Genomic DNA, 12343 nt, shown 5'->3' with positions numbered 1-12343 from the left:
GTGCTGTAGTGACCCCAAACGGAAGAACTTTGAATTGGTAGTGTTTTCCTCCTATGACAAACCTGAGGTATTCGTGTTGAGCAGGATGTATGGGTATATGAAATTAAGCATCCTTCGGTCTAATGTTGCCATAAAGTCGCCCCGTTGTACAAGTTGGATGACATCCTGTAGAGTGACCATATGAAAGTGCTCTGATAGGATTTAGTGGTTCAGAGGTTTGAGGTCTAAGATTGGTCTTCGTGTCCTGCCCTTATTTGGAATCAGAACGTATAGAGAATATCCTCCTGTGCCTGGTTTTTGATGAGGGTCTGGTTCTATGGCCCCTTTGAGAAGAATGGCTTTCACCTCGTTTAGGAAGTGTTAGGTCATCCTATGATAGCCTGTGAACGTCAGGTGAGATACTGGGTGGTGTGGTAAAGAGCTCCAGACATTAGCCATGTTGGATAAAGGCCAGTACCCAAAGGTCTGATGTAATGGACTCTTAGACGTGTGAAAAAACTGTAGCCTACCCGCGACGGTGTGTGCAGTCGGGGAAGGATTGGGTAGTCACGGTTATGCAGTGGATGTTGCTACGAGTTGGTCAGTGGCCCTGCCCGTTACTTTATTGTTATTACCTCTGAAGGAGCCCCATAAATGGCCCTTACAGTAGATGGATTGGCCTTGTTTTGATAGAGAAGTGGATGCATCTCTGGTGGTGGTTTTATGACCTCCCTCGAAGCTGGAACAACGAAAGGATCCTTTAGGAGAAATAGTCTGAAGGATCCCATAGCTTCAGCAGGGTCTGTGTCTATTATTTCATCTAAGGTGGAGTCTACCTGTGAGACTAAACGATGTTCTTTGTCACAGGGATGTTGAAAACTGCCTGCTGGACCTCTGGCTTGAAGCCGGAACGTGAGCCAAGCGTGTCTAAGGTGCACGCTGGTATTGATACTTCTAGCTGCTGCAGCTAGGGCACATCTAATGGAGTTATTGGCGATAAGCTGACCCTCTGCAACAATTTGTTGTCCTCGTTTACAATGGCCCTCGGGGAGATACTGTAGTAGCTCCCCCATCTCATCCCAATGGGATTGTCATAATGTACTAGAAGGGCCTGGTGAACTGGCAATGTGCCAGTGATTAAATGCCTGTGCTGCTACTCTATTCCCCGCTGCGTCAATCCACGTAGTTTTCTTTTCAGGAGGTGGCATATCCCTAGCTGCCCGGCGGTTGGCTCTTTTACGAGCAGTAGTGGCAATTATGGAGTCTGTTGGTCCATGACTCCATATACAGAGGGGCCTGACGGAGCCGCTTAGTATTTTTTTATCTACCCGTGGGGATGGACTGGCTCTTTGAAGCGGTCATTTGATTGTCGTAACTTGCCAGGAAGCATTAGCAAAAACTATCTTTGTGGGTGGACGAGGGGGTATAGAAGAGGAAGTCTTGTTCCAAATACTTCTTGCGTAGCTTAATCCCATGATAAATAGCTGCTCCAGCAATGACCTGTTGGAAAGAACTAGCACCTTCCGAAGGGAAGGGGCGGGCTGGATAAAGGCCTGGATCATTTGTCGTCATGGGATCTGTATTTATTTGAGTTTTATATACTGCTAGTGAGACCCGAAGGCATCAGAGCGATTTACAAGTTGTGTGCATAGGTTAACTCAAGCTGGGTCATGTGTGTCCGTGGGTCAGGATCCCCTTACGGCTCTCCCACTCGCCCAGTCTTATTTTAGTAACTCTAAAGGTGTGGCATCAGGTAGTGGTGGTGGCAGGGGCATAGCACGAGGACCAGTAGCGGCATAGCACGAGGACTAGTAGGACTGAATGTTTTATCCTTTGTTCTCTTTTTTTGGGGCGAACAAGAGCGCCCAATGCATCCTCAAAGGTCAAGTGCCTCTTTGGTGGAGGTAAGGCCATTACTCGTCCAGTGCCTTCTTGAATTTGAGTCTTCGATTTTCAAATGTCCATCGTCTCAAGGATAGGCTCTACAGGAGACATTGAAACCAAGGAATGCTTCGAGGTTTTATTCTCAGACTGTTTCAGACCTAAGGGTTTTGAAATGGCTGAACCTTTCTTACTCTGCATGGAGACAGATGGGGTTGGTGGCCGAGTCAGTCGCGAGGGTTGGGCATAAGCTCTTTCCAAGAAAGTCAACACATAGGGCATAGCTTTGCTGGAATTTCTGTGCCGGGCCGGGCATCCAGAGTGTTTTTTTTTTTATCCGATCATGGCCAGATAGCAGTGACCGTCCAGTGACCTCGAATATTGGGAAGGGAGCGTCTTCTAAGTTATGCTTGTGTTGTGGAGCAGGGTCTGGGGTTATGGTACTCATGCACTGCCAAGGTGTCAGGGTGTACTCCAATTCCTCCTCCACACCGGGATTTCTTCAACGGAGAAAGCCCCTTCTTACTCTTCTGCAGCAGGCTCCTCCTGGACATGTTCCTCCCCAAAAATGTCAGGAGTCTCATCTTCAGTCCGATGAAACATCTCCAAATGACGAGCCCTTCGGTCCTGGAGACTCTTTTTGGAACGGAAAGACTTGCAGACAGCCTTGCAGTGGTTGAGGCGTGGCAGAGGTTGCACACCGGGCGTTGATCTGTATGAGGATATTTAGAGTGTCCTCGCGGGTAAAATCGAAAGTGTTTCTTCCATCCGGAACACATCTTCTACATCGACTGTGCACAGTAGGGCGAGACGGGCAAGGGTCGGTGCCCGACCTGATGAAGTTTTAAAGCGGCACAGTAATTGACAAGCACGACAGAGACAAACAGCACTGCCGAAGACCTGATCGAACCGAAGAGTCGTACCGAATAGAATGGAATACAGGGGAGGGGCACACAAGCCCAAACCAGACGGCAGTGGGAAAACAATCTAACAAAAGGAGTCAAAGCCCTTGCGTTATATCACAAGTGGTAAATGAGCAACTAAGGGATGAAAGTATAGCCACAGAAGAGTAGAGGTGGGGGGGGGGGGGGCGGGGGGGGGGGGGGGGTCTAGGGAACATCAGCTTCACCTACAGAAAAGGCACTAGAAAGCGGAGAGTCAGATCATAAAGGCAACGCCGGATAGGGCCTGAATGACGAGGGGGATCAGGTTCATAGCACAAAGATCACAAATGCTTTTCATCAGGGAAGGAGTAGCTGGAATCCCACAAACCTCCTTCTTCAGGGAGCCACTTTCCTTCAGGGCCTGCAGCTCGAAGGGGCTGAGGAGCTCCAGATCAAGTCTCTTGGGGATCAAAGACGTTCCCTCCCGGGACTTTCGCCCACGCTTCAACTCCTTGGATATCAACACCTGACTCTTGCTGCTCGACGCAGCCAACAGCAGCACTGGCTTGGATGGCGAGACAACACCGGATGGCGGGCTCCTCTTAAATCCGAAGGGGCTGCCAGTCTTCCCAATGTTCTGCTGAAAGATATCCTGCAAAAAGAGAAAGCTTCAATTTGGGCACATGTTCGTCTTGCAATGCACCTATCTCCCCACTGATCCCGGTCTGCTCCATAGACCCCCCCCCCCCCCCCCCCCCCCCCCACCCGCTGTGCCAGGCAGGATGCAGTGCCCAAAGCTCAACCCCTCATCAGCCACAATATGTCGCGCCCCTAATGAGTCCAAAGACAATGACAAGACATTAGGTTGGGCTGAGGAGAGGATAAAAAGTCTGGCTGTAGGAAGCTGGCTCTGCATATACTTTACCAAAGTAAGGTATAGTGGGCACAGAGTCCAGTGGATCCCCAGAGGGTTTACAGAGGCTCAAGTAGCTAAGACTAATGCTCTCTTTAGTGGTAGTGTGGGCGAGCAGGTAGGCTTATCAGAGGGCAGTGCTAAGCATCGGTTGTACACAAATAGGCAAGAAATAATTACACACACAATTTCTGAATCCGGGACCAATGGTTTGTAAAAATATTACTTATAACCATAGATTCTTAGTTGCATTAAAATAGGTTTTGCAATATCTCTGGTTTTCAATGTAAAAAGAGAACACTTTCTACATTTTGCAATCAGTACAATGTTATCCTATGGGAGGATACACAATCAGCAATATGCAGGTGTGCAAAACACACACTTTTTGCCTGGCTTGTGAGACAACTTTGACCGAAGCGTACTGGGACCCTGCTTTCCAGGATCCCAGTAATGGTCTTCTTTCCCTAAAAATGATCCGGCAAATGGCCCTTCAGGTACCTGGGTACCTATGGGGCACTGGGACCGGAGAGGGTCCCTTAGGGACCCCTCACCTAGGCCATGCAGACTGCCACAGCAGCATGCCTGCCCTGGTGCAGACAAAAGACAAAGTTGACAGGGCACGCTGCCTGTGTGCCATGTCAACTAGCACTTCTAGCGGGCCTTACAGCCCTAAGGCAGGGTGCAGGATACCACAGGTGTGGGCATATCTGCATGAGCAGTTCTGCCCTTGCAATATTTACGCCCATTCTTAGATATTCTAAGGGCCAGTGAAGCCATAGAGAGTACATAGGCTGGAAACCATGATGGCTTCTCTGAACCCAGGAGTATCTGGGACCAAACTACCCCGTCAAACTCACACTGATACCAGTGTGGAAGTTATTGAAACCTGTACTCAAAGGGGCGCCTCAGAAGTGCCCCCTGAAAAAATACCAACCCTGGTGTGGCCACAGACTGGCTTTAGGCAGCCTGCCACCACCGGACATGTTTCTAGACCCCTGGGTCGAGAGCTCTACTCTCTGGGACCAGACACAAAGCACATCTTGGTTAAGTAACCCATTAGCTACTACCTTTCTCGCCCCTGAACACCCCTAAATCCAGCATTTAGGCAGCCACTTGACACCAGGAACGCTGATTCACCTGACACAAAAAGAAGGACAAAGAAGAGCCGCAGAACGCAACAACTGAAGACTATACATGGACCTGGTGCCAAACCCTGTCTGCCTGCTTTTGTCTATACAATTGCAAATACCAGCCTCATCCTGCAGCTGTGCATCCTCTAAAATCATCGGAAGGACTGCCAGCACTTCGCTAAACCGCCAGCATCTCCCCTGAAGTCGAGGAACCACTTCCCTGCAACCTGCAGGCACAGATCACAAGGTCCGGTTAACCGTTATGCTGATCGCGGAGTCCAACGACGCAGCAGCCAACCAGGAGGTCAGTGAGCTCTAGAGGGTCAGATCAGTTTCCCCACCAAGTCCAAATACGCCAGGACCTGCCCTGCACCACTACCCGGGTTACCGGATCAATTGCAGCAAAAATGGCGTGTTTAATGTCTAGCCCGGACACCAACACCACTAAGACTGATCTGCAGACGTGGGACTCCTGCAGCAGAAAGACCATCGCGGAGATTGGCCCTGCTGTCCAGTTTTGTCCCCCTCTGCAGGTCTGACCAATAGCTGTGAGCACCTTAGACACACAGGAACAGCCGACCACAGCCCTCTGCACCAGAGCTCCCCAGCCCCACGAATACTAACTGTAACCCCCCCGCCGTACTTCCGACTCCCAAGACCCTCACGAACTGAACGCCTGGTTGGAAGCTTCCGTACTTGTCCCAAAGTCCCCCTCTGCAGCCTGTTTCATGGTGGCCACCCCTTCTTTGTCAACGGTGTAGTGCAAGGCTACCAATCCATTCAGCACCTCTGCACTCGGACACTAAGGCAGGTAAATCCGAAACGCTAGTAAATCTTGCAACCTTTACCCCCGACAGCCCCAATAAGTCCGAAATAAGATTGAAAATACTTGTATGCAGTATATGTTTCTTTCGCCATAGGAAAGCATTAATGCACAAAAGCGCATGAGTGTGACATTTTTGCTCGACTGTAAAAATTGATAACTCAAAATGTACTTACTAATTCTAAAGATCTTCGTGTCTAAAATAATATAAAAATCTGTTTTTCTACTTTCAATGGTATGTATTGATTATCCTGTGACCCCCTGAAGGAGAATCTGCAACTTTGAGCAAACCTCTGTACTGTCTCTCCTTGCTGGTGTTTTATTTGAATAAAAAGAATTATAAAAAAAAAAATCTGTCATTTTTCTACATTGGTCTCAAGTTTCTTCTTGAGTATCTCATTTATTTACTCTGTGTGTAAAAAGAAAAGCTTAACACTACCCTCCGATACGCTTAAACTGCTCGCCCACACCTCCACAAAACAGAGCATTTTGGATTATTATTTAAGCAATACAAGCCAATACAGGTAGTCAGGACTCTCTATGTAGTGTACCTCTTGGTAGTACACTACATAAAGCAGGCCAGCTTCCTACAAAGGACACAGAGCGTAAACTTCCTGCTTCCCTGAGGGAGAATATTTAATATTGTAAATAGTGACACATTCAAACAGGAAGAAAAATGTAAGAAAATATTTCTTCTAACAGAATAATGTATTAAAGTGCCGCGCTGCAGGCAGCATGCCAGCATGATCAGTGTCTCATGGAGGTAATAACTAGCTCTTAACAAACAAAACTAATATGTACTCCTATACGGAGTATTTATCGAACTAGCATTGTTACTTGCTGCTTACAGGTGCAGGGGTCAAAGAAGAGAGCACACCATTAGGCCAGCAGAAGTTGGAACTCAATACTATTATCATATTTTTCACGGGGTTCTCCAGTGGAAAGATCAGGAGTGAATGTAGCATGCCACACACCTAGTAATGACTTCACACACAGCTGCTCTGCAATACACATACAACTGGCCAATTACTTACTACAGAGTTAACATGTAGGATGTGCAAAGGTGCTCAGAGGAGCGCAGCGGGGTCTCGATCACATGGGCTTGTTGCGAAGCAAGCAGACATATTTACAACAACTGATTGACATGTAGTCATTTCTGAGAGCCCACTCTCATTCATGGCAGTTGCTGGTCTATACAGGGTTCACTATCTGGAATCAAAGGGCTTGTCCCCAGGACATAAACGCCTTTAAGACACTGGGTTGTTCTTTAGTCAAAGCTTCCATTTGGCTGCTCTTTAGCAAGGAAACAAAACAGTTTTTCATGTTTTCATGTTCCACTTTTGAGTTCAAGAATTAATAATATGATCAATCAAGCATTTGATTGCTGAATATGCATAATAAATGTTTAATAACATTAATGTACAAACAGTTTATTTTTATTTTACTATTCTGCTATTGATCAAATCGATGTGAAAAGGGGAGAGCTGGCCCGGAAATAAATGATATGGTTTTTTTTTACATATTCTGTTTAGATCTGGTCATTCAGCATGTTGCTGAGAAGTTATGGCAAAAAGAGAAAAATAAATATTCTTAAATGCACATGAACAATAACCATGTGCAGCTCAGTGAAGGAAGAGACTGCACCTCGTAGAGGGTGCAGTTACCATCAGAGAGAGTGTGCAATTCCTTCTCCATGGACACCTGTATAAAGCAAAATCTGCAGAGGATGTTTAATAAAAACAAATACAGATTGCACGGCCACATGCAAATTATCTGTGGTCATTCCTGCTGATACGCTGAACCTTGGCATGATGGCCCTTCCATGAGTTGCTGTTTCTCTGCCTCCCCACTCTGAGCCCCTGCTGCTCACCCATCCATTCCATTCCATGGCTTTGTCTATATGAGCAGGCCACTTACTTCCACCAGGCGGATTTCCTTGGCGAGGTCCTTGATGAGCTGCATGGTTGTAATCGTCTCCGGGATCTCTTCCTCGTGGTCCGCTATTGCCTGGGAACGCAGCAGACATTACGTTTAGCACCACTTTCAACTAGGAACATTGGACACTCTAAAATTATGGGGCTTATGAGCCCCTGTGAGGGGAAAGATGCATCTAAACCCCTGCACAAGCGTTCAGAAGGCACGTGTAGGAGCAGACGTAACACTCAGCAGGACTGTGAACGAGGCATGTGTAGGAGTAGACGACATAACACACAAGAACACCTCACCTCCGCCCTCAGCTGCACTCCTCCCCCTGTCACGATGGACGCCAACACAGCAGCAAACAACCTTCACCAATGGACCACCAACTGTGCCAACAATCTTGTCCCCTCCAGAATTCCACCAGACGACAACGTGAAAGCCAGGTAGTTCAACACGGACCTCCGAGAATCCAACCGCTTTGCCGACTAGAGAAAACATGGAAAAACTGAAAAACACCAGAAGCACGCTCAGCCTACAAGGCCACAACCACGGCACACCACCAACTCATCAAATCACCAAAGAGAAAATTATTCCAAGACAGAATCCTCTCCAACGCCCACAACTCCAAGGAACACTTCGCCATCATACAACAATTCACCAGACCGAACATCAAAACTACCAACGTCCCTCCCTCCCAAGACCTCTGCAAGAAACTCCGCTCCTTCTTCCACCACAAAATCAAGACGCTCTACAACAACTTCGAAGACCGAGACCACGGCACTGACTCAACACCCCCCACCAGCTACGCCATCCAGCCAACCCTCCTCACCTGGACACCTCTCACCGTAGAAGACGGCACACAAACTATGAAAACCGTCCACTGACCCCCTACCCACTGCACATCTTCCACCATCGCACCGAACTACAACAAACAATCAACTGCTCCCTCGAGACAGTCACATTCCCTAATGACTGGAAACGTGCCAAAGTCAAACCACTCCTCAAGAAGCCCTCGGCAGACCCAACAGACCTCAAGAACTTCATGCCCATCTCTCTTCTCCCCTTGGTCGTCAAAGTCATTGAGAAAGTACTCAACACCCAGCTAGCGCTCTTCATAGAAACCAACATCATATTTGACTCCTCTCAGTCTGGATTCCGCATCAACCACAGCACCAAGACCACCCTCAAAGCCGCCACTGCAACATCCACACCCTCCTAGACAAAGACTACCCGGCAGCCCTCAACCTCCTAGACCTGTCAGCAGCCTTCGACACCGTCTCCCACTAGCCGCCAGACTCCACAACGCCAGAATCCAGTGAACTGGATTCAATCTTTCCTCTCAGGCAGAACAGAAAGAATAAGACTCCCGCCCTTCTCAGAACCTACAGAGATTAGATGCGGAGTACCCCAAGAATCATTTTTTTTTTTGGAAAGTTTTATATAGCGCGAACAAGATCTTTGCAGATATCAGAGCGCTTTACAAAGACAAGGGGTAAGAAAACAAGAGAGTGATTAACAGACTTTTGAGCAAAGAATAGTTGTAGGTAATAAATGAGTAGCAAAATAGGGTAGGTACATGGGGGAGCATAGTCAATCAGCTAAACCAATAATACAAATAGACAATCAGAAAAACGAGTAGTACAAATAGGTGCAGAGTCTCAAATAGTTCCAAAGTAAAAGTTCAGGTGAATTTAGCCATGAGGATAGCTTTTACTTCTTTCTTAAAAAATGTAGTGGAGGAGATAAGCCTGGTTTCTGGAAGGAGTGAATTCCAAATCCTGGGTGCCATTCCTGAAAAGGAGCGTTTATATGTTTTTTCCTTACGGGATCTCCGAGGTTTCAGAAGAAGATTCTTTGTACTTCTAGTGGTTCTTGAGCCACCAGATATTGTCAGCTTCTGAGTGAGGTAGCCCGGTGAGTTGTGGTGTACAGCCCTGTGAGTCATGCAGGCAATTTTCAGATTATTCTGGCTTCAAAAGGTAGCCAGTTCAAGGATTTCAGGTCAGGGGAAATATGAGAGTGTTTTTTTGATCCAGTGATGAGTCTTGCTGCAGCGTTCAAAGAGGCTCTCAGGGGTGCAGTTGTAGATAGGGGGAGTCCGCAGAGGCCGACCTTCAACATCTACATGGCTCACCTTGCAACCATCAATAGAAAACACGGACTCAACAGTCTCATATGCAGATGACACCCAACTCATCCTCTCCCTCACCAAGCTCAACTCGGAGAAAACGAAGTCCTCATCCTCTGACCCACCCCTTTCGCATGCATGGGACAACACCTGGGGGCCCCCCGTCCTCGGAAGCCCACCCACCTTTACGGACCACACTCGAAACCTCAGCATCATACTCAACTCCTCTCTCACAATGAGCCACCAGACCAACGCTGTGTCCTCCACATGCTTCAACACCCTCCACAAGACCTTTAACTGGAATCCCCCCCCCCTCCCGAATCTAGGAAGACCGTCACCCACGCACACATCACCAGCAGACTGGACTACGGAAATGCACTCTACGCTGAATTAAAAAAAACTTTGCTCCACAAACTCCAGACCGTCCAGAACGCCACAGCCAGACTTGTCCTCCACATCCCACGATTTGACCACATCACCAAACACTACTGCAACCTCCACTGGCTCCCTGTCTAAAAAAGAATAACCTTCAAACTGCTCACCCACGCCTACAAAGCCCTCCACACCACCGGACACCAATACCTCAACGAAATAATCTCCTTCCACGCCCCCAAGAGAAACCTCCGCTCTGCTGACCTAGTCCTTGCCACGGTCCCCCGCATCCAAAGGACCAGAGGAGGTGGCAGATCTTTCTCCTACATTGTGTGTGAGAAGGTGGCCTGATATGCAGTGCTCACTATTCTAGTGAACACTATGTATCAGTCCAGCAACCCTTATTGATGATTGGTTGTAAGTCAACCTTATAGACCAGCTATCCTAGTAGCGTGGATACGAGCAGTCTAAGGCTAAAGACTCGAGAGGGCGTGTTAAGCCAGCTGTTATACCACATATACCCCTTGAACACCAAGTGAAAGGACACCACACAAGTGTTATGAAAATAAACAGTTATTTATTAAGAATCACAACAGCCCTGTACTCTTTATGAGGACAGGGTACTAAGCACAAACCAAAACTCGTACAAAAATACTTAAGTTAGCACAGTATATACAAATGCCCGAGGGGCACGGAAAACCATATACTAGAAAAGTGGAATGCGAAATTACTAGCAGGTAAGTACAGTACTAATAGGCTTTGGAATCGCTAGGACTTGACTATAGAATCGTTAGATTACTTCTAGGAGACCCAGGGGACTCGGGTGCAGTGTGTGCACTCTCACGCGAGATGCGGGACAAAGTCTATGGTAGCTAGAATTTGCAAAGTTAGTGTTCTCGGGCGAACCCGACCTGGTAGGAAGAAAACGAAAGATTCTGACCCTTGGATACTGAGGCTATGCTGGGGCACCGAAATGCCGAAGTTACCTAGCCCAGGGGCTGCAGCTGCATAGGACTCAAAGGACGTCGGGAATCCTCGTTGACGGACCAGGAGCCTGGAAGAAAGAAGTTGCTGGCAGGCGACCAGTGAAGAAAGTTCGGTGGATCCAAGCCTGGATCGATGGAAGATGACACCTGAAAGCAGAGGGGACCAAGTTCGAGACTACTAGCCAGTAGTCAGTGGGCACCAGGAGGGCACCGGATGGTAGCCACCTCGACAAGGCGAGTGGGTGACGCTGTGCTCGAAGATCTCACGGACCAGGAGGCGTTGTCGACGACCAGGAAGGAGGATCGAGCTGTCCCACGAAGATAGAAGCTGTCGGCGTCGCTGGACCCAGGATTGGGCAACAAAGCCTTGGCAAATTCAAGCCCACGCGGTGGACCTAAAATGGCGTCTGGAGTGGACCAGGAGGGTCCGGGGTGCCTCTCTTGAAGAAGGAAGCAAGGGCCAGTCTGGAGCAACCAGACCAGCAGCAGTGATGTCGTCGGGCGTCGTTCAGAAGGCCACAAGCCAGCCGGCTAGTAGCCAAACAACGCGGTGCACAGCAAACAGCAGAAGGGCCCCACGCAGATCGTGGAGATGCAGGGAGGCTGATCTTGGGTGCTGGAGCTGCGCAGGGTTGGGGCTTCTCGGACCCCAAAGCACTCACCAGTGGAAGACTCGGTGGGCTTGTTACAAAGAAGTCGTGCAGTCTTGGCGATCGTCGGTCCCTCGAGGTCTCGTCGCACTCACGGTTCTCAGCTTTGCTGTAGAGGTGAGTAGAGGTCAGAGGTGCCAGGGAAGCCGGGTCTCGTCGAGCTGGGTCGTCGGATTCGTGAAGAAGGACTTGCAGCAGACCGCAGTGTTCTTAGGATGGTGCCCGCTTGATGCAGGGTGACTACTCCTTAGCCACAAGGGAGAATATTGAGGAAGAAATCTTGAAGTCCTTTCGCAGAAAGTCGTGTCTTGATTCCAAAGATGATCTAATTTGAACAGGGGGCCCGCTCCCATCTTTATACTAAAAAAGGGGGCTGACCCGGTGACTAGGTCCTGCCTATGGGTGGGACCAGGAGGGGGGTGGTTACACCCCTCTCCCCTGCCGGACTTCCCCAGGCAAGGGCTGGTGTGCCCCTGGAACTGGTTCTGACTGGCCTATGCGTAGTGAGCACCGGGGTGCCACTCAGCAGTCACCTTCCTGAAAAGCCCTGCCTACCCAGGATACACAAAACCATGTCTGGGACGGTGCTAGCACCGCCCCGGACAGGAAACCCTTTGTCCAAGCCTCCCTCGCTGGAAGGACTCCCAGCAGCAGGAGGTCAGACTCGTGTCTGTGGT

At 48.8% G+C, this 12343-nt stretch overlaps 1 protein-coding gene across 1 annotated transcript in view; it reads right to left on the bottom strand.

Moving 5' to 3' along the window:
* The window catches only part of PHF8 (PHD finger protein 8), a 102479-nt gene that overhangs the window by 55595 nt on the left and 34541 nt on the right, over positions 1 to 12343 (bottom strand). The window contains exons 11-12 of the mRNA XM_086940171.1: positions 7528 to 7617; positions 3133 to 3396 (exon numbers count right to left, since the gene is read on the bottom strand). Of these exons, the coding sequence (XP_086796297.1) occupies positions 3133 to 3396; positions 7528 to 7617 (354 nt within the window). The remainder of the gene's footprint in view (positions 1 to 3132; positions 3397 to 7527; positions 7618 to 12343) is intronic.

Source organism: Lissotriton vulgaris, chromosome 10 (genome assembly GCF_964263255.1).
Source record: "Lissotriton vulgaris chromosome 10, aLisVul1.2, whole genome shotgun sequence".
Classification (NCBI taxonomy): domain Eukaryota; kingdom Metazoa; phylum Chordata; class Amphibia; order Caudata; family Salamandridae; genus Lissotriton; species Lissotriton vulgaris.
The sequence above is the reverse complement of the archived record's forward strand: the minus strand, read 5'-3'. Positions and strand labels throughout refer to the sequence as shown.